Here is a 26,630-nt window from a genome sequence, read left to right on the forward strand (position 1 = left end):
AATATTACTTTAGACAATACTTTAAAAATACATGATTGTGTTATATAATTACTATTTTAATGAAGTTAATAATCTTACCATTCATTAAAAACAGATTATTTTTAATTGTAATAATCAAATTATTTATGTCGTACTTTTTAGGTTACCTGCTATAAACTCACGGAACTCGCAACTCGCAACTTGCTCGTGATGATTTGGCTATACCGGACAGCATTGAGTTGTCACAAATCATGATGATAGTAGATGGTTGTGCTTATCATATATTTCGGTCCTAGAGAAAATTACTCGGATAGCCATTATTGTAAACACCCATTATCGTAAACACCCAGAGGAACTTGGGGCTCGATTCTTGAATTCATTCGCAAGAAAACGTATGCGCAAATACCCGCTCTAACAGAAAAGTTGCAAGTTTATTGGTTAAAAGCCATAAGATAGCCAATAAATTTTCAACTTTTCTGTAAGAACAGAATTTGCGAATACGTTTCTCTTGCAAATGAATTCAAGAATCGAGCCCCTGAGAGCGGCCACCACGGCTTTTTTCGTGCGACCAATATTTGACTAGCATCAGCGCCAAACGTGGATGTAAAGGGTCATCTACAATGGAGAGTCGTAGGCCATAGCAGTAGTCGTAGAAAATATTTTCATTTCGTACTGCCTTACTGCTTACGGCTTATAGCTGACATTGAGCCAATTCGGTGCGTGTTTACGATGAGCGTTCGGACGTTCTGGATTAGTTTTTGGTTGCCTTTCTATGATAATTGGCTTGTATGTTACTGCTACGTCGTTTGTATTGTAGACAGCATTGCCGTAGATTTAGCGCTGTTACGACTAAAACACCCCATTGTAGATGGCCCTTAAAGCCCGTTCTACATTAATTGCAGTCGCCAGTTGCAATTTGCATACACCCAATAAATGTCGACCTTTAACTAGAAAATAAGCGCCTATTGGATGTCGCAAGTCGCAACTAGCTGCTTGCGATTAATGTAAAACAGACTTTACATCCACGTTTGACGCTGATGCTAGTTAAATATCGGTCGCACGAAAAAGACCGCAGTGGCCGCTCTCAGGTTTCTCTCTGGTACGCGTATCAAATAGTAAACTAGTAAAGTATCAAATAGTAAACTAGTAAACGTGTTTAATCATTGGTTGATCAGCTTAAATTCACTACTTGATACGCGTACTAAGGCCGGTATTCATAGTCGGATCTTATATTTAAGATCATCTTAAGTACTGTCTTGAGATGCCATCAGCCAATCACAGAGCCGTATTAGCATCTTAAGCATTGCTTGAGAGGATCTTTAAATAAGATTCGACTATGAATACCGGCCTAAGTGCTCGGTGTAAACTAGGGCTATGACGATAAACATCCTACACACACACACACACACACACACACACACACACACACACACACACACACACACACACACACACACACACACACACACACACACACACACACACACACACACACACACACACACACCGACGCATGTGCCATGGCACGCACGTCACGTGCTATACATAGCAACCTTAGCAACTGATGGCGCATATATTATACATAAAATCCACTACAAAATTTTCAAATTTTATACAAGATTGACATTTTTGCGTTTTTTTTTTTTTTTAAAGAATTACTATTTTGCTGAGTTTAAACGTTCAGTAAGGCAAAATAAATAAACTGCATTGTTTTAAGAAATCACAAAAAACTTTCAACAGTTTTATACATATATAAAATATATATAAAATTGACATAAATGGATACAATTGCAGCCAAGGTAAAATAATTTTTTTGTACAATTGTATTGTCTTAAATTATTTTTATTACATTATTCGGGAAACATAAAGTTCTCTGGTAAAAAGTTTTTCATACCAAAACATATATTAATATACATATATATATATATATATATATATATATATAATTATATACAAAATATGTTCATATTTATATCTCTTGTTTGTAAAATACCGTTTATTAAAAAAGTAATTATAATAAAACAAAAAATAATTTTTGCATTTCTTTTACAAATTAAAATTGATAAGTGAGTAAAAATCATCCATATAATCATATGAATATGTATATATTTCTTGAAACATAAAATATAAATGATTATACATAGTTTTTTTCTTATTCCTTCGTACGTATATTTTTTGTAAAAGAAATAATACAAAAATTATCTTTTTAGTTTTTATCTTTTTACTAAAAACATATATATATATATATGTATATATGTGTGTGTGTGTTTTTACATAAAAAATTTTTTACCAGATATGATAAATGTAAAAAGCTCTTAAAAGTATTTTTATAATATCATAAAAATGCAAAAATTATATATGGATATTAATAATAAAAATTATTTATGTAGATATTTTATGTATTAACATGGGCATTTGTTGCAAGTTATTATTTTGCGTGGGGCAGTAATGAGCCAAATGTAGCTGTTGTGTCTATCGATGAATCTGGTTGGAACACAGATGAACTTTTGGCAAATGAAATAATTCGTTAAGAAATAACAGCATAATGAGAGAAAAGATCTGAAAGCATTTAAAAAATATTGTTTTATATTTGAAAACCAAATTAAATTTTATATGATAACTTTATTGTATATTTATTATTATATTTTCAATCACAAGCTATAATAACAGTCAAGATTAATTTTAATAATCATAAGGATTCTTGCATAAAATCTAATATATAAATATCTCTTTGCAGTGCTCACCCTTGTAATATGCAATATATTATGTGTGTACCATTTACATTTTATTTTTAATTAGAGATAATAGAATTGCCGTACTAATAAACAAAGAAAAAAATTTTCAAGTAAAAAATATTTTAATATGTAAAAAAGTTAATCTAAATTCTAAAAATATCAATTTATTATTTTAAATAGCTATCATTTTAACATTTTTCTTAAATAATTATTTATTGGTAATTGTTTAGCAATTGACAGTAACCTTACACACATTGATGAAAATTTATACACACCTAAAAATTATAACTTTATTAATAACAATTTATATATTTATTTGTACATATAGTATTTATCATGTATATAAATTACCCAGATAGCACAGAGTTCAAAAAGAACTCAATTGTATATCACCAATTATGAATTCTTTTTTAACTCTCTGTGCTACCTGGGTATATAGTGCTACCTGGGTATGTTAATCAGTTTTATTATTAATTAAAACATCGTTTTCATGAATAGAATTTTGTTCATTCTTGCTGTACTCTCGGTCATTTTGAAGCTGAACTTGCCACATTGCATAATGAACGGTATGAAATTAATTCTTCGTGTTTGCCTCTCTCGATGATCTCACCATCTTTCAAGATATACAGGGTGCTTTCCATTTAGTAACACAAGTCGACACAAGCATCGTTCTATCTTTTTTTTATGTTCAATGAGTAACAAAGATAGAACGACACTTGTGTCGACTTGTGTCATTAAATGGAAAGCACCCACAATAGGATTTCATCAATGTGAATTATCGTGGATAATCTATGCGCTATAATTATATATTTGCACTAAATGCACCCATTTGATCGGTCTCCAACTACTCCTAGCTCCCAGCTGGGAGAAAACGAACGCAGCGTTGGAAATTCTCAATACTACCAACTTAACTTTTTCTCCCAGCACCAGCAGCTATTTTCGAACGCACCCAAGGCTTTAGAGCCACCGCACAAGCTTTTTCGTAACACGTTACGTTACGTTAAGTACTCCATAAAGTTCGTACTTAAAATTAAACTTACATCAACGCACAAAGAAACTTTTAACGTAAGTTCTTAAGTTCTTACGTTAAGGATTTCTTTGTGCGTTGATTTAAGTTAAATTTTAAGTACAACTTAGGTTCGTATGGAGTACTTAACGTAGCATAACGCGTTATGGAAGAGTTTGTGCGGTGGCCCTACGACTGCAACACCTACGTCTTGTTCTCGAATCTGCCTTCGGCCTACGAGAAGAGTGAGTGAGTAGTAGTAAAAGATGAAATTGATACTTCGTTGGCCCCAGCCATTTTGTGACCAAAATGTATAACAATGGATGGGAAGATCTTTCTTCTACCTATCCTTGTCTCACAGATGTGTCAGATGTTGGACGTTGGACACAGTTTCGGCATACGGAAACGGACGGTATACGCTATTCCGCATTCCGCTTCCATTAGTATAAGTTCTATGGGGTAGAACTAGAAGACATCTTACTCATTTACTCCTTGCCCGAGAGAGAATTAAAAAATCCCCCTTATAAACAACGAGTGTATCATAATTTTAGCATATGTTATTATACACGGTACTGTTTGTAATTAATACGGTGGATATCACATTTCGAAGACATGAGTAAGAATCATAAACATTTGAAACGCCTAAAATCAGAAAAGGCAAAAGTAAAATTAAAAGCAAAGAAATCTGTTGAGCGTTTACCAAAAGGCTCGAATGTTACGAACACGTTGTTTAAAGTAAAAAAGATACTCATACGTGAACAGTTAAAGCGACGAGATGAAACAGAAATTGTCAGCACTCGCAAATTATGTATCGATGTACGTAAGTCGATTTACACTTATTTTCTACCGTAGTTAATTAAATTATTTAACCTATTTGACAGTCTGTTTAACCCAATTAATTAATGTCTTTTTGGAACTTGTATTATCCAACTCACAGTTATGTACTTTCAGGATTTATTAACGCGTTTTCGGCATCACAATTCGACTGTGAGAGAAGATGCTTTGAAACAGTTGAGAGAAATCTTGTTGCAACATCCTCCAAGATCTTTACATTCACGATTGAATTCTTTGTTACGTGGTATTGTAGCGTTATCTCTTGATAAAGACAAAGATGTGCGAACGAATTGTTTTTATGTGCTCGATTTTATTCTTGGCCATATTTCGAATGAACAATTGACACCCTTGAGTGAAATTGTAACATCTTACTTGAATTGTGCCATGACGCATATCGATCCACGTGTGAAGGAAGATTCTTTACTCTTCTTAGATGTACTTGTAAAAAATTGTGGTAGTGTCGTAGCAAGGGATAGCCATAAGATACTACCCAATTTTTTAAGTATGATATGCAGGTTACATAATGAAGTTGGACCTGGAGTGCGATTAACAATGTCATTAAATGCCAAAAGCACTGATGTAAAATGGAGAATTAAAGTTCTGGAACGTTTGGCTAATGTGTTTATCTTAGTTGTAAACTATAGAAAGCTTTGTTCGAGTACGCGATCGAATATGGTGCTTCCAACTGTGAGAGCTAAAAAGTATACTCCTGTGTATAGCAACGGTGCTACTCGAGTTTGCGAAATTAATTTCGACAATGATGTGAACTCGATAGATAATCGCGCGAAGGAAACTCTACCGATAGAGGAATTCGTAAAATATGTAGACTTATTGATGCCACTAATGTTCAATATTTGGCTTGAAGTATGCCTGAAAAATGAAAAGGATGACAGTCACACTGAGATTACACTTCCGAGCGATGGAGTCGCATTATTGAAAAGCATCGTCGTAATTATACGATCCATGACGGAGTATATTGATACGTTGGATCACGACGATTACGATGTCAAACGTATGAAACGCTGGTTTAAAGATACGTTTCACGATGCCTATATGAAACATTTTCTATCAAGATTTCCGTACGATGAACCAAAGCCACTTATTAATGAATCCAGAAAGCGTCAAAAAGATTTTTCTCAAACGGAATTTACAGAAGGATGTTTAGAACAGAATTTGGGACTTTGTCAAATTCAAGCATGGTTTACGTCACTGTTTAGCCATAACAAGCAATTTTCCAAATCTACTAAGACTCACTGTGCATCCATTATAAGATATTTAAATGGTAAAATATTGTGTCTGATTACCGTTACGAATCGTCGCAAACTTTTTTTATTCTGTAAAAGCAATGAGAAAACTGTAAATTCTCTATGATTTTCTTTTACAGATGCTATTGAAAATTGGTGCGACTCATCTGTGTTACCGCAACTAACTAACCTTTTAAGAACTTTATTCTTGAAAGCCGGTCCAGTTTGGCATGCCAACTGTATTAATTTAAGTCATACTCTAAGATTGATTATTGAGGCATCTTCTCGTTTATCTAAGAAAGAATCGCAATCGCATTTCTATCTGATTATTAGTGATATTATGTTGGAAAGTGATTTAAATGAGTTACAGAGGTAATGACATAGATTTTAAATAGGAATAGTAAACAATTTCTGTAGGGGATGCATTTTCGAATATCCTTTGTGATCTATACATATAACGTGTGGGGCATAAACATGATTAATATAATTAATGAATAGACAAGTAAATATATATAAATTATACTTGTTTTATTTGACAGAGAGAGTGCGTTTAAAAACTTTGTTGCCATATTACCGAGTTTACTCTTGGAACCAAGCATAGATGACGTCGTTATACGTATGATTGGTCAAATAGTTGCACGTTTTAAGGAATGGATCCAGAAAGAATTAATGGCTAAGCAAGAATCTATTATCGGTAAGAAAAGTTGTATGATTTGATTAAAGTTTGAATCGTATATCGTATCGTTATTGTAGTTTTCGTATTAATTTTAAGCTTTATTCTTTTCAGCGAATATTAACAAAATCGAAATTATAGGTTCACACGATGATAAACAATCCAGGCTCATGATCTGTAATCTATTTTACTTTTTAGATTCGCAGATTTACTATTAAATATAATTCGAATCGGTCAGTATTAAATCGATTCTTCGATCGGTTTTTCTGTTTCGAGCGCAGGCCTTGATTTTTTATAAAAGTCCATCAATATATAACGAATAGCATGCATACGTATATATTACATTCTTCTCTAATTTATAATAGTGGCGTTCTTGTAACTTGGTATATAATTTGTCTCGTGCCGCGAGGAGACCGCGAAAATGAAAAGAAAAATGTTAGATTACCCGGTGTATATCGGATTATTTTGCTGTGAAAACTGCTACTATTTTTCTTAACGACAAAGACCAAGTCTTTGATTCGAGTCTCTTTTCTTCTCATCTCTCCTCAAAAATAAGGTATGTCTGACGTCACGATGTTATTTATAGTAATTTAGTCAATAGCTGAAAGTTGCATGTTGTGTATTGTTATTTTCTTATGCACGTTGTCACGAAATGCACAATTTATATTGCCGAGATAAATGAATGTTGTGATAGCAGAGCAAAACGTGCCGTGCCTCGATCTATATAGGTATGTGTTATTATCTGTGTTCTTCATAAAAATCATAAAAACGTTTGATTTTACGTTGAAACGTTGTAAACCTAACATATCCAATGGAATTATTGTAGATACATAAATACTACGTGTTTACTCTCTCTTCCTCTTCTCCTATTTACATGCAGGTCTTATATTATAGGCCTGTTTTTTGTCGCTGCACTGTTTCACTGGTGCAATAAGTTAGAGTGAGAAAAAAATATATTTGTCTTATTCTAACTTATTGCATCAGTGCAGCGACAAAAAACTGGCCTTATAAATATTACTTTTCAGCACCGAACAGTGAGATAATTAACTATGATTGACCTATTTGAAGAAATAATTCGTGAGTAGATGTATACACTTCTTAGCACTATACTTGGTCATTGGTAAAGCCAAAATTTTCAAATCCTTGTTGATTTTTCTTATCGATTCGCCCATTCGAAAGCTTGCTAGAATTGCTAAAATCATTCGTTGTTTGATTGTTCGAAATTGCATCGCTCCGACAATGATTATTACAGTATGAAATATTTTGCGAGCCATCTTTTCGCAGAATAGATAATATTGGTTGTTTCTTAAATTTCGGCCAATTTTCGCAATTCTTTAATTCGTATTCAATCTTTAGATATCGTTTTTTAGATTTTTCCGGTTTATATAATTTTCTCTTCAAGGTGTTTTCAATGACGTACTCTATTATAAAGCTCTCGATAAAAAAGCAAATGAAAAAGTTGGCTAGAGCGAGCGCTAGGATAACGAGCCTCCAATTGTAGACGGGTGGTACGATCAACTCTAACGCATTCACTACCCAATTTGCGGGATAAACCGTAATATATGCGCATATGGCCGTTAATAAAAGTATGGAAGACATAAATGCGCCGTTCGAGTAGATCGCGCGTCTGTAGGGCTTTCCGCGTGAAAATACAATTGCCATCGTTATGTATTGAAACATAGAAACACAAAAGACCGAATAGTTTTCATAACATGTATATCCGGTGTTGCTGGTAGGAATGAATTGGATAAACCATGAAAATTGTCGAACGGCGTGATACACTGTTGCTTGAAATACGATCATTATCAACATGTGTGCGGTTAAAGATAAGAGAGGAGTGAAGCTTAGCAGACTCGTCATCGGTGTTGTTTTGGATAACTTGTACTTATATGCGCGAGTTTTGCCGAAGAAAAAGGCAAAGTTAATGATTAAACAGATATCGATAAACAAAAATTGTAGATCTGTCAAGTTCGAATCTATGGAGTACAATATTATGACGGACAAAAATTCGGTAAGGGAATACGCGATCATAAATTTAAAAATTCCAAATGACGTGACTAAAGCGGCGCGTCCTTCCCGTATTATTTTCGGAACGCAACTTACATCGGGTACTCTTGATGTGAAGGGACTGGCCACGCTGCAAAATAGTGAAAATTGTCAATTGATAAGGAAAATAATATCTCATTTACATTTACATGCGATACATGTGCCGTTTCTCACCTGGATTCTGCTTTGGAGAGAGATATACCGACGTGTGCGGCTCTTAATGCTCCGCAATCATTAGCGCCGTCTCCACACATGGCTAAGCATCGTTTTGAAACACAATAACATTTTCACGTTATCGCGCTTGAAACGCTATATTTATTATCTGTATTTTTTCGCTCTTTTTGCTCGCTCCTAAGATACCTTTGACGTACCTACATAATAACCGAGTCGCATTAGCTCCACGACCAATTGTTGCTTCTGATCGCTATTCATTCTGGCAAATACCGCGCTCCGTACGCAAACACGGTCTACGAGATCGGGATAATATTCTCGCATCGCTTGCCACGTTTGACCCGTTAAGGCAAATCTATAATTATCACTGGCTATACCACGTTCTATATCTTTGATCGTCGATGACACCGAGTGATTTTGATCTTGCGAGCTCTACAAGAGGAAATTGTAAAAAATTCGTTAATCATTTACCGAGCTGTTCTGTTAAAAATCAAGTCCCAATCGAAAAGTTTACCAATCTTGGAGATTGAGATTGAACGTTGAAAATAATCTCTGGACGATCTTTTCCTTCATTGGTGGCTGTAGTCACATCCACGATGTGTTCTTCAATCGAAAGTATTCCGCATTCTCTAGCGACGCTCACCGCAGTCTGAATATTATCTCCTGAAAATCAAAGGTCGAATCAATCACGTGTGAATACGGAGATTTGTGCACGGGCATTTGATATCGTTTTGTCAAATTCATTTCACCTGTAATCATCACCACGCGTATGTTAGCTTCCCTCAGTTCCGTAATCACTGGTGCCGTCGGTTGCTTCAATCGATTCTCCAGAATGACTAGTCCTAAGAATTCCAAATCTTGTTCAACCATTTCTCGAGATAGTTTCGATATCTGTAAACATACGCACTCTTTGGGATGAGATATGACGTTGAGATGTTTTTCAATTATGTATGATTTTTTTAAGGAGATAATTGCACGAATGTGTTACCTCTGCACTACTTTTGAAAATTGTCGCTCTGCGGCCCAAAGCTATCACACGAAATCCCTGTTTGGTGAATCGCTCCAAGATGAACGAAATGTCCTTCGGTACTGTTTCCGTCTTGCTTAGATTGATTATCATCTCGGGAGAGCCTTTTGTATAAGCTCTGAACTTATTCGATCCTGATGCTTGTACGATAACGGACATTCGTTGTAAAGAACTCGAGAATTGATATTGCTGTATTATACCAATCTCCGTAATTTCGTTCAGATTGTTCGTTAAGCTTGTGTTCTCCGGTGATCTTACGACGATTGATGACATCGAATTATATTTATCTACGTGCGCGCATTCTAAATCTTTCAGTACCCATTTGGTACTTTCGAACATCTGTAACGTGTAAAGATTACTAAAAATGTAATGCGTTGTCCAGATTCTTTATACATTTCGAGATAATAAAGCACAATGATAAAAGAGAGAGAGAGTATGATTCACCTTTGCGTCCAAGGGATCTCCGCAAAGTTCTCCATCGATAAGTGTCAAACTGTGACAAACTAACATTCCTTCGAAAAGAGGATGATCTTTGACCTTGGATACGTCTGTCTCAGCCTTGGCAAGTATGCCGTTTGTACATGCTACAACGCCCCACATGTCCAATCCATCCTCTGTCAATGTTCCCGTCTGCGGATATGGTGTCAAAATGGAAAAAAATCGAAATTAACGTTGTAATATCTAATTGTTCGAATTGCATCGTGATTATTACATGGTTGCGGCGAACTAGGTCTCTCCCGTTTAATCTTTTCATCTCTCTCACCTTATCGAAACATACGCAATTTATGCTGCCGGAAACATTTATGATCCTGTTATTAATACAGTAGATTTGTTCACGTTTCAATCTCGCTTGGGCATATAGTTTTCCTACGGTCATCGCGGCTGGTAATGCCGGCGGTATGACTATCGTAATGATATCTAGTGCTTTTATCACTATATCGCCAGCTACACTTCCTCTCGAGACCTACATTATTTGTTATTATTGTTATTACAACAGTATGTGATATCTCTCTTTTATCTCTTTACAAAAACGAAATTAATCAAACAGATAGAGGTGATGCGATATAATTAAATGATTATGCGTAAGTATGATCTATTTGAACATCTTGGTTTACGGTTACCTTGGTTATTACGGTGTATATAAAGCCACAAGTTGCGATAAATGCCAAAATGCCAATAAATTTATATGAATCTTTATCAAATTTGAAATCCGCTGGAGGTGGATATAATATGGCAGCGATCAGAGCACCTCTGCTGGTTAGAAAACCAGTTCTGATTACCCTCGCGAGAACCGGTTGGTCGCCGTGATATCTGCGAATCAATTCTAATCAATTCAATCCACTCACTCGTCAATTATTTATACTCTTACATATATTCAAGTATATTATATCGACAGATTATTATATCGTATCTATGCATTATCGAAAGTAAAAGTAAAAGTGCCGTGTTTTCTTTTCGCGTACTTGGTTTGTATTATAGTAGTACCACTGTACAACGTGTGATACGTATACTCTTTAGCATCGTACAATGTATGGCGTAATGGTAATGACGTTTTCATTACAGGTACAGACTCGCCTGAAATTAATAAAGCATGCAAATTTGTATAAAAGTAAATGTATATGTTTAGGGTATAAATACAAAGATATCGAGATGAAACGCTCGTATATTTAAAAGGTGTATGTTTAAAGGATAGTTACCCGTTAACATGGATTCGTTTAATATACACTGTCCAGTTAATAAAACCGCGTCGCACACGAGAGTCGTTTGATATTTTGGTAATTCTATAAGATCACCGGGTACCAATTCCTTACTGGAGATATTCTCGAAAATACCACTGTCGCGAAGTACACGTACATTTTCTGACGATGCGACGGTACTACGCAGGTTTACTTGGTTCTAAAATTAATCGATGGTGACAATTTTAAATTACGAGAGTTATACAAATTATCCTTTACTCTTGCATACCTTACGCGTTTGTACTATAGAGCTCGTTATGCCAAACAGTGACATTAACACTATAGCGATAGTATAATATAGATAGCCCTCCGCAAACCATACGCACAAGGTAAACACTTGAAAAATGTAAAATGGGTTTAAAACTTCTAGCAGTAGTAATATGCCGATACTCTGAAGTGGAACAACAATGTCGTTATTTCCGTAGACGATACGCCTGTAACGAAGACAAAACGTTTCTTCGTTAAAAAAAAGGAGGGAAATTTACTAGCAACTCGTACTAACTTGTATAAGAATCAATTCTTTAGCATTAGAGCTGTCTGTCCATGTAAATACATCTTTAGAAACGTCACCTAAGTAATTGCTCTTCCTTGGACAAGCCATTGCTGCGCGAGAGATGCAGATTGGAACACATTGTACCATTGTCAAGTCCTACGAGCCTCGAGAAAATATTTTTTGTAGCGTCCCAGATATAACATTTCTTTTTAAACCAAAAAGCCTTGTATTCGTGAATCTCACAACGCGTACCATTTTCTAAATTAATTTTTAATTTTTTGTCCTTGATTTTCTCTAAGAGATCTTGTTCAACGGCACCCAAAGTGATCGACAAGCTGTTTACACTGAAAGTGCACAATAATACTAGAGACTAGTATCAAATTCGCCATTTTGGCATCTCATATTATAATCTTTTATTATAACGCGTTAAACTTACCTTATATTTTTAGTAGAAATTTCTCGAACATCTTGTACAAAATACGACTTGTATCCTTGATAATTATCCTACATTTATTGTTGTATATGTAATTATTTCCAAAAATATTCTACTTAAGGTAATTAATTATACACAATAGTTATAATGATGATAACACCAGATTACAATAAAAATTATTTTAAACCAGACAAGATGTCTTTTTATACAAGTAGATTTTTTTGATATTGAAAATGATACCATAAACCAATTTTCACCAGCATACGTATAAAGATTTTCAAAATAATTATAACTTAATGTGTTTTTTGCTGATATTTGATTATTTTAATTGTAGGGAATGAATAATACATTCGTAACTTATTTTATCGAAAGATTAAAATAACGTAGTTTTTCCGAAAAAATTTCAAATATAACAAAAATCATTCAACTTTATTTATTTTAAAAACTTGATGTATGCTGGTGAAAATTGATTTGCGATATCGTTTTTTCAACATCCAAAATTCTATTTTAAACACTTTATTTCACTTGAAATACTTTTAAAAAATATTTTTTTGTAAACTAACGTAATTTATAGAGCCGTTAACGTATATAATAATCTAATAAAAGAAAAAATATTAATAATAGCTTTTTATTGACTTACTATTGCGAGTATTTTTGTTGCACAACTTAAAGCACACTTTTTATGAGTCGCATACAGATGTAGCCGAGGATACCAATGAAACAATAGTCGTACCAATCCAAGAGATAATATATATAATACATATGTCAGAGTGGTCCTCAGCGAACTTTTCTCGAATCCATAAATATGCTAAAACATCGTATCAGTAATAATGTAATAAATAAAATTCTACAAATGACAACGAGATAACATAAAATTCTATAATGCATGTAAAAGAAATAGCGCGATGTACCAGATGTTCATTTCGATCAGTATCAATTTTCTGCCATAAAACATTCGACTTTTTGTAATCATTTACCCCTGAGGAAAAAAATAACGTTAATTATATTATTATTCTTAAAGTATATATATTATATCAACTACCTAGATTAATAAATTTATACCAATAATAATCCACGTGTATTTTGTGTATTTTGTATTTTATTTTAATTTCTCTATTTTTATTATGTAAATATATAATATATATATTTACTTTATTTATAAATGTATTTCTAACAAAAGCACGAAAATTACACTGCGCTTTGCAGTAGCTCGATTTGATTTTCCATGCACGTATACGTACGTGTTTCATAGTATTATGTTGTGAAGACATGATGCACAAAGCACAATTTTCAAATTCGAGCTAAATGATTCGACGAATATCTATTTCGCGTTGTTTTTCATGCTTACCATTAGTATCAATCATAACTTCGACCTTGTTCGATTAAATTAGTTTTGACAGCTTCTTACGATCCAATAGTCTCTCACAATTTTTTTTTGCCCTCGACGATGTATCGCCTGCGAAATGCAAAGTTGCTTATTTAAAAAATTATTTAGCGCTCCGGCTTTGATGCACATTAAACTACGCGCAAATGTTTCATCGATGATGCGTAGTAGAAAAGTTCTGGTAATATTATCTATTATATTATATGAGTTAAAATATCTCTCTTATATTACAACTGCTATCATCCATCTATAGATAAACATCGTTCTATAGATATGATATTTAAAAACGGAATGAGCAACGAAAGTAGGCACATTTCATTTACAACAGACCTTGATCTACGTTACGTCTATTTATCACTTATAATCTATTCTGCAAAGTTAACCACGTGATTGCGTTTTACTAATTTTTGCAGCTTATAGAAATATCGTGTTGTATCAACCCCAATTACATTGCGGATTGTATATAATTATACATGTTAACAATAAGCAGATTGATATATGATATACGCGCACGCGCGTGTGAGTGTGTACTTGCATGTGTAGGATTGCACGCACGTAAAGGTATTAATACATTCCAGTTTTTCTCCTGTTTTTTATTTATGGTTTTTTTTCAACAATTTCAAGTAATAATTAATCGATGTCATAAAATTACCATTAGATCAAAGTTTTAATCAAGTTAGAAGAAAAATTCAATTTCCCACATGGGTCAAAAAGTTTACAGATAAAAGAAAGAATCTATTAATTAAGTAAGCGTATGCAATAGTTACAAATATCGGTATAGTCAAAAATGCATTAATATTTTCTAATGTGTTTACATATAATTAACACGTAACGTATAGCACTTTTCTGTAACGAGAAGCATATCCGTTTTATTCGCATAATGGATCGTACGCATAATTAATTCGACTACTTTCGTGACAAATAAAAAGAATCAGTGAATCGCATGTCGTTGAGTGTCCTTGTGAATGTAGATATATCCGACATTACATTGACATATTCGAATATGTACACAAAGTCATAAATGCCGGAATTGTACGCATATTGAATCATATTTAGAGCGCGTGCTTTGTGTAAATCTAAGTATTCATGCATCGCGTGACTGTTATTCAGTTAAAACAGTTTAATGATATTCAAGTTAATGTAATCATGGTAATCACTCATGTGTCATAATATAATACATAGAGGAAGCTTTGTTTTCGTATAAAAAAATTTTTTTTAGTTCTTGCCAATGTGTTCAGAATGTTCTGAAACATCGTAAAACTGCAATTAAAAAAAATGTCGGTATGTATGTATATGTGTGTGTGTGTGTGTGTGTTTGTTTAGTAACATATTTAAAATGTAAACGTTTTGTATTTAAAATAGCAATGCACAAACATTACAAAAATTTAAAAGAAAAGTAATTGAAAAGTGACTCGTCAATTTTTTTGAGTTGTCATTTTAATTTTTAATAATAACATCTGTCAGATTGGTCATTACTTAAGAAATTGGTTATATTAAATATTTATATGATAGCTACTCTCAAACATAATTTATCAATTTATTCTGCAGGTGATATGTCAACAAATAAATTTAAAATATGTAAAATAAATATATAAAAGTAATTACCAAATTAGTTATTTTAATTATCAAAAGACCTGTTTCTATAACTAAATTACAGTTATAGAAACAAAAGAATAAAGTTGTGTTTACTAAAGAAACGTAATTCTAACTTTGTCATAAGTAACAAGATTTCCAATTCTGTTATTTATTATTATTATTTATTACTATTATTATTGCAACAAGAAATTGATCATTTAAATAAATGATATTTAAATATTAATGCAAGAGTTATGATGCATCGCATGCGCTACATTATGTTCCCGTGTGTGTAACAAGATTAATAAACGACGGATCATCTAACGCAAAACAACTTAATTATACTTTTTTAAATATTATTGGTTTGATTAATATTACGATGGACATCAAAATGTCAATATCAAACGGTTGCTTCAAAATTAAAAATATGTTCTAGAAAAGTGAAGAAGTGTTTCTTGTTGAAAATGCCTGTAGTGTTAATGGTATTAGTGTAACGATGACGGCAATAATAATAATAATGATGATAATTATAATATATAGAAGCTGAATACGTACGTGTATGCGATACTATTCAAGTATTCGTCGAGTTTCTTCAACTTTGCTTTCGCCTTTTCGATGGCGGCAAGAGCGGGCGATTTCGCGCGCGTAGCGAGATACGCAAGCGCGCACGCACACCCGTCTCACGTGTTCGTCTAACTTTCGAAAATTCCGCGATATTCGTTCGCGAGCTGTCAAGGAATTGGAATGCGTGGAACATTCGCTGTCGGTCGAGTGCGCGCGGGACGAGATGGAACGATTCGTCTATTGTCGAAATTGCTTGAAATCCGAACGATTAACGACGGAACCGCAAAGCGGAAGCTACGAGAGAGAACGCCTCGTTATCATTCGTGGCATACAAGGTCAGCAAATGAACTAGGACGCGTGCGCATCGGTAACTAAAGTCACTAAATCGTTAGATGATTAATATTTCTTGTGTTTTTTTTCTCGCGTACCGCTTAATTGTGTTTCATACGGAACATACCGAACTCAACTGTCGCATTTTAACGTTTATCGCCGGAACGGTGAGAGATATGCTTTTGTCCCCGCTCAGCCCCTGATCACCGACCGGTTTCGCGAACAAGGTGCGCGAGACGACGCGAGTCGCGCAACCACCCCTTCTTCTTACTTCGCCGCTTTCGACGAATTTTCGCAATATGTTGCAATGGAACTTTTTCTTCCAAGAACGATTTCGTATAATAGGACCTATGACTCGAAAAGATAACGGAGGATATCATAATATCAGTGCAGTGTTCGTCGCCTTTAAATTACCGAATATTTTTGTTTTATTATTATCGAATATTTGTCTTTATACAGGATTGAAGGCACAATTGACAAAGATTTTCCGCGTCAATTATACATATTGTATTCTCTTTGCGATTACTTTGTTGAAACACATAACGACAAGAAAACGAAGACATTTGAAAATTAGATGTGAAATAAACGATATATACCTAGTGAGCAAGAAACATTAAAGTAATGTTTAAAAATGTTAATTCTATACGTACATATTTTTAAAATAATATTGTAAAAACCTTTTAAAAAATTATTTGATATACGTTTTTTACGAAACATCATTAATTGAGATGTTTTAAAAATATATTATCTTCGAATCAAAGTTTGATTGATGTTATATATGACATAGCATTAAATATATTTTTTAAAACTTTACATTGATAGTAATGATTTTATTATTACCGAGTAATGCCTTTGTATCATCTATCTAGATATCATATGTATATTTCACACACACACACACACACACACACACACACACACACACACACACACACACACACACACACACACACACACACACACACACACACACACACACACACACACACACACACCTCGTTACGTAAATACACGTAACAATGTAATTGTTAATGGACGAGTCGCTAGTTATCGTATGTTTTATTCTTTCCATTAACAATAAGACATGCATACTATATATATCTATACACTATCTATATACTAAGCTGCGTTTCGAAATGCATTGTTAGTACTGAAAATTCGTAGAATTCAATGGTATATCTCAAGGCTGATGCAACGGATACGTGCACACATTGACACACATTAATATCGAACTCGTCCTTTTTCAAGTTGCATGTATCTTTTTTTACCATAATTTATCAAACTATAGTTCACCTTACGTATACTATATAGATTTTTTCAATACTGATAATGTATATCAGAACACAATCGATGTAGTCGTGTATGTTGTATGTAAACACTTTTTGATTGATCACAAAAATATTAAAATTCAGTGCTTTCTACCGGGTGTCCGGAATGAAAAGGATCAAGATCCGATAAATATTGCCACTTATCGAGTATTCGAAAAAAAGACATGATTCCGACGAAAACTTTGACATTCGTGTATGCGTATTACAAAAAGAAAAGAAAAATGGAAATGAATAATATACGCGGAATTATGAGATTAATCCTGGTATACGTAAAGTTATTGTTTTGCACGGCCTTAATCTCGTGCCGCGCGGTCTCTTATCCCATCATTTGCCGTTGACAAGGTACTTATAATCCCCTCACTCACTATGCGGAGCCTCCGATGCTTTGTTGCCTGGTTTAATACTTCTGTCTCTTTTGACAAACAACAAATATATCATATTAATTAATGGATATACTGCCTAAGCATCGATAAATCTCGAATTACGACCAACTTAATTCGCGCGCTCTAATTATATAAATTAGGTTTATTATCTGTCACATGGTTATTTCTTTTCTTTCTTTAATTTATCAGCAAATTTAATTTATAACAATATCACGGTACAAAAAATGCAACTTGGAAAAAGAAGAGTTCGAGTTCAGCATTGATATGTGTCAATATGCATCCACGTATCTATTAGATCGGCCTTGAGATATACCGTTCGCGAATCCTGTGAATTATGCATTATGAATCATAATTTATCCGAGTTATAAAACGACTATATGTGCGTGTATATATATTGACGCTCGCTCTCTTGCGTGACAGACAGCTAAATAGATTCAAATCTTGAAATGGGGAAAAAAATTATTTTTCATCTAAGTATATATATTATATTATATAGTTAGAAATATTTAATCAATTTACAATCTGTCTCTGAATTCAACAGACATAGTGTGCACACTGCTACATGTTTTATCACATTTTCGACAAAGATTTGAATATACATATGTATGTCTTATGTATATTATATCTCATGACATCGTAACACTCTGATATGTACAACATTATAAAGTTATAACACGTAATTGACATTTTTTCCTGACGCTGTCGAATCGTACAAGCTCTACTTCGTTATCGAACAAGCTGTAATAACTTTACAACACGCCTGACTTAAAATGGATAATATTTTATAAAGCCAATTAAGAGATAAGCTCACAAATACTATCTTGTGAATAGCTTTATCTACAGACTTAACTCTGAGAAATGCAAATATACATACACATACGTACATATACATATATATATATATATATATATATATATATATATATATATATATATATACACACGCGCGCGCATGAACAATACGAATCTTATTTTATCTTTTAACTTATAACGTATAGTAACATCAAATTGTATTTTTGATAAAATACACTACTAATTAATATTGCGATCTAAATTCAGTTTGACTCGCGTTGGTGTAATTATAAAGCAGATGGCAAAGAACACGAAAGGAACAAGTTTATCATGAACTTGTAGGATAATAAAAGAAAAATAGTAAGTGATGAAAGACCTTTGTGTACATGACTTATATCTCATTCTCTGTCATCAGCTTTCTTCTTAACAATCATTCTTCAGTTTGTCAAAAATGTTGTCTACGTTCAATTGTGACAAAATTTCATCGTCCGAGTCGTACTCGTCACATTTATCATTAGTAAAATAACTTATCAGAGCTTTTGAATTTCCTGCATTATGTTCTATCAGTGTGGTTTTCACTTTATTTAAATTCAAGTCTCTGTATGCTGTATCATTGTAAAACGAGAAATTATTTTCACGTAAGTGTTGCTTCTTTATCTGCTCTTCAACATTTCTTATTGATTCTTTTTTTGTATTTTCAAAGTGCCTCGTATTTTGCACTTGCGAGTCGCGCCACTCAACTTCGTTGGTTTGCGAAATACTTTTGGATGACGAACAATTTTGCTCATCCAAAGTTGTAAAATCATAGTCGGTAGTAAAAAAACCGTCCATATCCACGTCGTCCGTATCCATCGAATAACTGAAAAAGTTGGAACGCCCACACATCTCATCCTTGCCATTTTTGTCATTGTTTTTAAAAATCTTCTCGCAACTTCCATACTTCTCATCTTTTGTCGAACAATTTGGTAACAATGGATTTTTCGCCAATTCAGATTTGTGATCCTTGGTGGACGGTGAACGATCAATGGAGGTACTAATTTGCGAAGGTGCATTACGACCTTTATCCATTTTTTGCAGTCCAGAGACGTAAGATGATTGTTCCGAGACTGATTCCGGCGTGAAATTGTCAATTTTATTTAATTCGGTGTTCCAAGTATTAGATAACATACTTTCCATAAGAGATGTACTTACAATCCGACCTTTATCCGTATATATAGCTAATAAGTTTACTAAAGACACTAGAATATGATATTTATTTGTTACTACATACGTTGTAGTTTTTAGTAGTCCTACATCGTGTAAAAGAATAACCACATTTGGCTCTAATATTCCAGGATAAGTTAATGGAATGTCACGATGAATGATGCCTTCTATACTATCCGTCGAATCCTTTAGTACAACAAAGGGATCGTCGTGACTATGATCTACATAATCCAACACACCCGCTATAAATCTTACTCTCGTACTATCGCAACGACTAGCATTTGCTTTATTTTTAATGGTAGATATCTTATAATCCTGTAAAAAATTATTTGGCAAGTCATTGAATAAAAGTTTCCAAGCTTTCTCTCCAAACAAGTTTTTCTCATCTTGGGATTTGATCTTTATGTGCCGATTCATCTTGGTAGCTGTGGTTTTATCTTCCAATTCGTTAATGCTGCTTGGATAAGACGGAACAGCAGATGTATTACTATTTTTCGCTTGGTCTGGTATCAAACCAGCTGGCCCAGGAAACATTCTAATCAATTTTACCTCTTTTGCGAGTCTTACTTTGGTCATAAACTTGCAAGTCTTTTCCCTGGACTCTTTATTTCGAAATGCATTTGACATCGTATCAACTTGAGATTGGAAACATTGAGTCTTTCTTTTCATCCCTGACAAATCTTCCTCTACTTCCTCAAAGTCAGACGTCTTTAGAGTAGTTTCCTGAAAAATTCCCAACAATAGAGCCTCTCGTGATACATTGTTCTTATTCTTGGAAGAAAGTGAATAGTTAGCCTTGATATTGGCTATGGTATCCGATTGTAATGTCTGAGGAAAAGTACTGTCTGTCGACACAGACGATAAAGTCTCGCTTCTTTCGCCACAACAGATCACTTTACGCCGTTTGACAGCCGACGTGTTTTCTTCATTTTGACATAGAGAATGAAAACTTGTCCTCGTTTCCTCAACATCGTCAAAAACATTCTGGAATAGTAGATGACAAACAAGTATGTGTCAGTCGTATCGTTTTACAAATAACATTGAAAGATACTCTACCGTCGGGTCGTCTGCCCGTGCGTTGTTTGAAAAAAATTACAATGTAAGAAAACACAATAAACAGATTAATCAGATAAATTCTAATATCTAATAGTACAACTAAAAGATTAAACTCACTTCAAAATTCCAATCGTTACTCTCGAACATAATATAGTAGAAAATTGTGTTAATTTGCAAATAATTTACTGTCTCCTGTTTAGTAAACCGGTTTAAATTTACAAACTTATCAATATATTATTATGATATATTTAGTAGCGTTTTCGACCAGAGAGAAGATAGAATGGAATAGAGTGCGGGAGCCATAGGTAATTGCGTAAAGATGCCTTTTCACGCACGCTTGACGCTCATTTTCAGCGTTAAAAGACATCACGTGACTAAAAATAAAGATACCCATTCGTCATTTTTAGTCACGTGATGTCTTCTGACGCTGTGAAAATGATTCGCGTACACTTGACCGGAAGTGAACGTTTTTTTAAATTATTGCTATATGTAATCGTTTGTATTTCGTATGAAGAGGTTTGAAATGCAACTAAAAAGGTTTATGAGTCATTCGTTTATTTATAATTAATTAATTATTTTTTCACCCGACACTTAATTAGCCGAAATATATTAATTGAACAAAGTTATTATTGGAATTGTTTGAAGTTTGTATGTACGTAGAGTTATGAAGTTTGATTAAAAAGGCTTGTGAGTGATCCAAATACATTTTATTTAATTCGTGAAAGTTAGCCGAAATTTATCGACAATGAGTGTGTTCGAGGAGACGCTATTAGCGCTATCAGCATCAGTCTATCCTTGTTTTACTGTTAATGAGTATAAATGAAGATAGACTGATGCTAGTAGCGCTAATAGCGTCTCCCCGAACGCACCCTAAGGAGACGTATCTTCTAGGACGGGATTCATAGACCGATCTTAAGCTCAAGCATTGTCTTAAGTCTAGCTTCGAGCCGACTTGAGACTTACTTAACCAATGAAATAACAGCATTGACGTCTCAAGATCGTGCTTAAGCTGGAACTTGAATAAGATTCGACTATGAATTCCGGTCCTATAGTGTAAGAGCCACCGCACAAGCTTTTTCGTAACACGTTACGTTACGTTAAGTGCTCCATAAACCTAAGTTCGTACTTAAAATTAAACTTACATCAACGCACAAAGAAACTTTTAACGTAAGTTCTTAAGTTCTTACGTTAAGGATTTCTTTGTGCGTTGATTTAAGTTAAATTTTAAGTACAACTTAAGTTCGTATGGAGTACTTAACGTAACATAACGCGTTATGGAAGAGTTTGTGCGGTGGCTCTAAAGCGAAAAAGTTGGTTACAAAACTTTGAGTATACATAGGCTGGTATTCATAGTCGAATTTTATTTCAAGATCGTCTCAAGCAATATCTTAAGATGCTAATACAGCTCTGTGATTGGCTGATGGCATCTTAAGACAGTACTTAAGATGATCTTAAATATAAGATCCGACTATGAATACTGGCCATAGAGGAGGAATTGCTATGGTTTCACGTAGACCGAAAGTGTGTCCAAAATCAGGGGCTCGATTCTTGAATTCATTCGCAAGAGAAACGTATTCGCAAATTCTGTTCTTACAGAAAAGTTAGAAATTTATTGGATATCGTATGGCTTTTAACCAATAAACTTACAACTTTCTGTTAGAGCGAGTATTTGCGTATACGTTTCTCTTGCGAATGACTTCAAGAATCGGGCCCCTGTACGAGAGAGAAAAATATATCATGATATTTGCTCTCTCTGCGCATGCGTCAATATCATTATCTGTACCGCAGTTTCAACACTTCTTGTGCACTTTTGTACTTAATTACGAATTGTATATGTGTGTGAAACATGCAATGCTAAGGTGCGTTCCGTTTCACGCATGATACGCATGATGCATCGTTCATCTTTGTTGTTTGTCAAACGTTAAACAAGGATGAACAATGCATTATGTGCATCATGCATTGAAACGGAACGCAGCCCCAGCCATTGTACATATAGCGTTTGACGCATGCGCAGAGAGAGCAAGTATCATGATATACCTTTCTCTCTCACACAGATCTTGGACACACTTTCAGTGCTGGCATTCCTCCTCCATGTATATATATATATATACTCAAAGCAGCTCAAAGTTACGAAAAATGTTCCGTATGTGGCCAGGTTTGCCAAATAGAAAAACCTGGACCATTTTGTCGCTATCTTGAAATTTGTATATATACATAAGTATTACATTTAGGCTACGGTCCACTTGACGCTACAAACGTTTCGAAGCATTCTTTGATTGGTCAATTTGTAAAAATCTTTGTTTCGATTGGTCAATTAAACGCTTCAAAGCATTTGTAGCGTCAAGTGGACCGCAGCCTTAGTTGAGTTAGTAATAAGTAAATGTGTGTATGTAATGTTTCATACACACACTTACTCATTACTACCTCAACTAAATGTAATACTTATGTATATATACAAATTTCAAGATAGCGACAAAATGGTCCAGATTTTTCCATTTGGCAAACCTGGCCACATACGGAACATTTTTCGTGACTATACTTTCAATCTATGTAGATAAGGCCGGAATTCATAGTCGAATCTTATTCAAGTTCCAGCTTAAGCACGATCTTGAGACGTCAATGCTGTTATTTCATTGGTTAAGTAAGTCTCAAGTCGGCTCGAAGCTAGACTTAAGACAATGCTTGAGCTTAAGATCGGTCTATGAATCCCGTCCTAAGTCTCCTTATTCTTACTTCATGATGGGACCTCACCCTCAGCGTGAAAAGGCACATTAAGGGCTCCTGCACAGACTTTTACATAAAGCATAAGCCCTTGTCTACAATAAAAGCCTCGTCTACAGAAGTCGCAAGCAGCCAGTTGCGACTTGCGACAGCCAATGAATGTCGAGCTTTAACTAGAAATTAGGCGCCCATTGGCTGTCGCAAGTCGCAATTGGCTGCTTGCGACTTCTGTAGACGAGGCTAAAGATTTAAACTTTAAGCCGTAAGAAATTAACCAATCACAATCAAGTATTCTTATAAAAATCTACTGTGAGTGGCCAGTTTCTTACGGCTTAAAGATTAAATCCTTCATTGTAGACTAGGGCTTACATAGGGAGCTTTCGAGCAAGAGACACAAATCGACACAGCAGTATTTCTGTCTTTGTTGTGTTGGAACAGGGGCTCAATTTTTGAATTTATTTGCAAGAGAAACGTATGCGCAAATACCCACTCCAACACAAAAGTGCAAGTTTATTGGTCAAATGTCATACGATAGCCAATAAGGTTTTAACTTTTCTGCAAGAACAAAATTTGCGAATACGTTTCTCTTGCGAATGAATTCAAGAATCGAGCCCCAGGAGTTAACACAAACGCCCGTTACTTCAATGTATAGTATAATATATTATTAATATCGCTGAACAAAGCTAAGCATTAAATAGTGTTATATAATTTATTATTTCGGCCGAATTATCATGCTGAAATGTTTATTTATGAATACATATATATTTTTACTTCAAATATAAATGTTATATATATATATAGATACTGTTTTTATTTCTGATTAGTCGTTCACGTTTGAAATATGCGCGTTTCCAAATTGGTAAAATCTGATTGGTTGAAGTTGATTAGATTTTGGTCCCGCCCCACATGCCATTATGCGCAATGTCTCTCGTATACTTTCACCTTCCACAGTTCCACCATGTGTACTATATTTTCTTTGGTGTGCCACAATTGACAACAATGGAGCATTTGTCACACGCAATCAATATATTGTTTATATTAACTTGCAGTTTCACGGTTTCACCGGTAATCCCTGTGTGTTTCGTACTTCTGTGTTCTCAACTGTCATACTTTTTCATATTTTATCAATTTAATTGATATTTGTAAAAGAGTCACACTTTTAAGGCGAAGGATAGCAAGAGATGTCGGTATCGTTATACTGTCGCAACTTTTTTATCATATAAAATATCTGTACAACTGTCTGTATAACGCTATCGATACCTCTTAAGGATGTATCGGACTGAAGTTCAAAATGGTACAAAGTTGCTAAAAATTTGTGAAATTGTTCTTTTAGTTTTCCTAATGTACTGCAAAAAATTGAAAACGCATCCACTAAACGGTTGCTGAGTTATAACTATTTTGATTTTCACTGATTTTACATGGTATCCTTTTCTATCTTATGGAAAAAGACGATCTTGACGGACGAAACAGCTAAAAAAATATAGAAGAAATAGTACCAGTGTTTTGAATTTTTTTGTACATCTAGTATATGAATAGAAGAAAATATCTGCCAAGTTTCAATTGTCTTCTACACCATTTTAAAGAAATAAAATATAACTTGAGATAATTGTGCATTTTCACTGTCAAAAGTTTAAACTCATAAGTAAAAAAAAATCGCAAATACGTGAAAAATACCTTTGTAAGAGTAAAAATAAAACTCCAACCATCGTTCAAGTTTCTTACATCTAGATTTTCTATGCATTAGGCGTTGATATTTAAGTATTTCAAATTTCATGCACTTTTGTCTAAGGCCGGTATTCATAGTCGGATCTTATATTTAAGATCATCTTAAGTACTGTCTTAAGATGTCGTCAGCCAATCACAGAGCCGTATTAGCATCTTAAGACATTGCTTGAGACAATCTTTAAATAAGATTCGACTATGAATACCAGCCTAAGATTGTATACATCCTTAACGATACATCCTTAACGAGTTACAGAATCGCACTACTGGACCACTTTTCCGTTACCGATAGTTGTCGATTCGGTAAGTGTTCCATTTTAATATGTGAAAAAATATCCGCAACGACAGTTATCGAACCGACAACTATGGTAATCATGTACGGAATAGCGGCCTTGTATCATTTAATTGATATTTACCATTTAGCTCTCTTTACATCTAAAGTTTTAATTTCCTTATCTATAAATTTGCGTTATTGTATATATAGTTCTTCTATTTTGCTTCCTGTATATATTTTCAGGCTACCGCGCATTACTGTGTATGGGGCTTGTGTGAATCGTCTGAGTATTGTTGCGACGAAAATGTATGCTGCAGCTACAAAGACTATGATATATGGATCACTCTGTAAATATGTAGTATAATAGATGAAAATTTGGAAAATGCATCATATTTCAAACTTGAATTAAAATTAAACGTAATTTTAATAGGGTAATTATAGCTGGAGTTGTAATTGGAATGATACTGGCTGGTACATGCCTTCATTATAATTTATGTCGTATCTATTTATATCTGCAACAAAGATATTATGGCGCAAGTTCTGTGTCAGTACCATCAGAATTTGATTCTGATGGAAAAGCAATAAAAATATCATTTCAGGAATAATAAGAAAGCAACTCGTCATCAGATCAAGCATGTAACATTCCATTTTTAAGTGTGTGTGAGTGTATGTGTCCTGTATACGTGTGTGTGTATGTATATATATATATATGTGTGTGTGTGTGTGTGTGTGTGTGTGTGTGTGTGTGTGTGTGTGTATAAACAGTAAACTAGATAAAATTGTATCTCTAGTAACTTATTCTTCTATGTTACAAAAATATAAACTTACTATATATGTTTATAAAGTTGTCAAGTAAATTGTCTCCACCTAGTATGTATTATAGATTTAATTATGTTGTATTTAGTTAATATTTCTTGTATT

General features: G+C 34.0%; 4 protein-coding genes and 1 long non-coding RNA gene across 14 annotated transcripts; 2 read left to right on the plus strand and 3 right to left on the minus strand.

Moving 5' to 3' along the window:
• Positions 1–2,287: 2,287 nt before the first annotated feature.
• LOC105840952 lies at positions 2,288–3,608 on the minus strand. The gene is made up of 2 exons (XR_004963724.1): positions 2,724–3,608; positions 2,288–2,538 (listed from the first exon to the last, which is right to left on the minus strand). It is a non-coding gene; the product is annotated as an uncharacterized LOC105840952 (long non-coding RNA).
• A 137-nt stretch (positions 3,609–3,745) lies between these two features.
• On the plus strand, positions 3,746–7,302 carry LOC105841080 (testis-expressed protein 10 homolog). Of its 9 annotated transcripts, none has more exons than XM_036288495.1 (7): positions 3,748–3,779; positions 3,852–3,965; positions 4,052–4,536; positions 4,672–5,836; positions 5,939–6,170; positions 6,338–6,492; positions 6,571–7,302. In XM_036288495.1, the coding sequence occupies exons 3-7, from the start codon at positions 4,333–4,335 to the stop codon at positions 6,687–6,689; spliced, it is 1,875 nt and encodes a 624-aa protein (XP_036144388.1). In that variant the 5' UTR covers positions 3,748–3,779; positions 3,852–3,965; positions 4,052–4,332; the 3' UTR covers positions 6,690–7,302. The 9 variants fall into 9 exon arrangements, with proteins under 9 accessions (XP_036144384.1, XP_036144388.1, XP_036144387.1 ...); XM_036288494.1 differs by having other exon boundaries at positions 3,749–3,779; positions 3,852–3,969; XM_036288498.1 differs by having other exon boundaries at positions 3,749–3,779; positions 3,852–3,969; positions 4,082–4,536.
• Positions 7,074–21,379, minus strand: LOC105841004 (probable cation-transporting ATPase 13A3). 2 transcript variants are annotated; one of them, XM_012688138.3, is made up of 18 exons: positions 15,892–17,148; positions 13,726–13,833; positions 13,289–13,356; positions 13,018–13,185; positions 12,381–12,448; positions 12,022–12,288; positions 11,681–11,885; positions 11,413–11,611; positions 11,179–11,290; positions 10,837–11,026; positions 10,479–10,679; positions 10,160–10,345; positions 9,677–10,054; positions 9,438–9,579; positions 9,203–9,351; positions 8,889–9,120; positions 8,692–8,773; positions 7,074–8,608 (listed from the first exon to the last, which is right to left on the minus strand). In XM_012688138.3, exons 2-18 carry the CDS (start codon positions 13,739–13,741, stop codon positions 7,576–7,578), a joined length of 3,696 nt encoding a protein of 1,231 aa, XP_012543592.2. In that variant the 5' UTR covers positions 13,742–13,833; positions 15,892–17,148; the 3' UTR covers positions 7,074–7,575. The 2 variants fall into 2 exon arrangements, with proteins under 2 accessions (XP_012543592.2, XP_028045130.2); XM_028189329.2 differs by lacking the exon at positions 15,892–17,148 and adding an exon at positions 21,110–21,379 and having other exon boundaries at positions 7,576–8,608.
• On the minus strand, positions 18,413–20,948 carry LOC105827943. Its single transcript, XM_028189335.2, has one exon. It carries the CDS (start codon positions 20,603–20,605, stop codon positions 19,157–19,159), a length of 1,449 nt encoding a protein of 482 aa, XP_028045136.1. The 5' UTR covers positions 20,606–20,948; the 3' UTR covers positions 18,413–19,156.
• Positions 21,380–24,492: 3,113 nt separating the features above from the next.
• On the plus strand, positions 24,493–26,549 carry LOC105833185. Its single transcript, XM_012674718.3, has 3 exons — positions 24,493–24,778; positions 25,953–26,056; positions 26,140–26,549. Exons 1-3 carry the CDS (start codon positions 24,620–24,622, stop codon positions 26,312–26,314), a joined length of 438 nt encoding a protein of 145 aa, XP_012530172.1. The 5' UTR covers positions 24,493–24,619; the 3' UTR covers positions 26,315–26,549.
• The last annotated feature ends 81 nt before the right edge of the window (positions 26,550–26,630 follow it).

Source organism: Monomorium pharaonis, chromosome 6 (genome assembly GCF_013373865.1).
Source record: "Monomorium pharaonis isolate MP-MQ-018 chromosome 6, ASM1337386v2, whole genome shotgun sequence".
In the NCBI taxonomy this organism is placed as follows: domain Eukaryota; kingdom Metazoa; phylum Arthropoda; class Insecta; order Hymenoptera; family Formicidae; genus Monomorium; species Monomorium pharaonis.

What these genes read in the sequence shown, in the direction of transcription:
- LOC105833185 (XM_012674718.3), top strand. Translation starts at nt 24,620, where the DNA reads ATGCCATTATGCGCAATGTCTCTCGTATACTTTCACCTTCCACAGTTC. An exon ending in GCAGTTTCACGGTTTCACCG is followed by an intron (nt 24,779 to 25,952) that starts GTAATCCCTGTG and finishes ATATATTTTCAG; the next exon opens with GCTACCGCGCATTACTGTGT. An exon ending in TATGATATATGGATCACTCT is followed by an intron (nt 26,057 to 26,139) that starts GTAAATATGTAG and finishes TAATTTTAATAG; the next exon opens with GGTAATTATAGCTGGAGTTG.
- LOC105841080 (XM_036288491.1), top strand. Translation starts at nt 4,333, where the DNA reads ATGAGTAAGAATCATAAACATTTGAAACGCCTAAAATCAGAAAAGGCA. An exon ending in GATTTAAATGAGTTACAGAG is followed by an intron (nt 6,171 to 6,337) that starts GTAATGACATAG and finishes TTTATTTGACAG; the next exon opens with AGAGAGTGCGTTTAAAAACT. An exon ending in TAAGCAAGAATCTATTATCG is followed by an intron (nt 6,493 to 6,570) that starts GTAAGAAAAGTT and finishes ATTAATTTTAAG; the next exon opens with CTTTATTCTTTTCAGCGAAT.
- LOC105827943 (XM_028189335.2), bottom strand. Translation starts at nt 20,605, where the DNA reads ATGAAAAGAAAGACTCAATGTTTCCAATCTCAAGTTGATACGATGTCA.
- LOC105841004 (XM_012688138.3), bottom strand. An exon ending in CTATAGTACAAACGCGTAAG is followed by an intron (nt 11,612 to 11,680) that starts GTATGCAAGAGT and finishes GATTAATTTTAG; the next exon opens with AACCAAGTAAACCTGCGTAG. An exon ending in AAACGAATCCATGTTAACGG is followed by an intron (nt 11,291 to 11,412) that starts GTAACTATCCTT and finishes TATTAATTTCAG; the next exon opens with GCGAGTCTGTACCTGTAATG.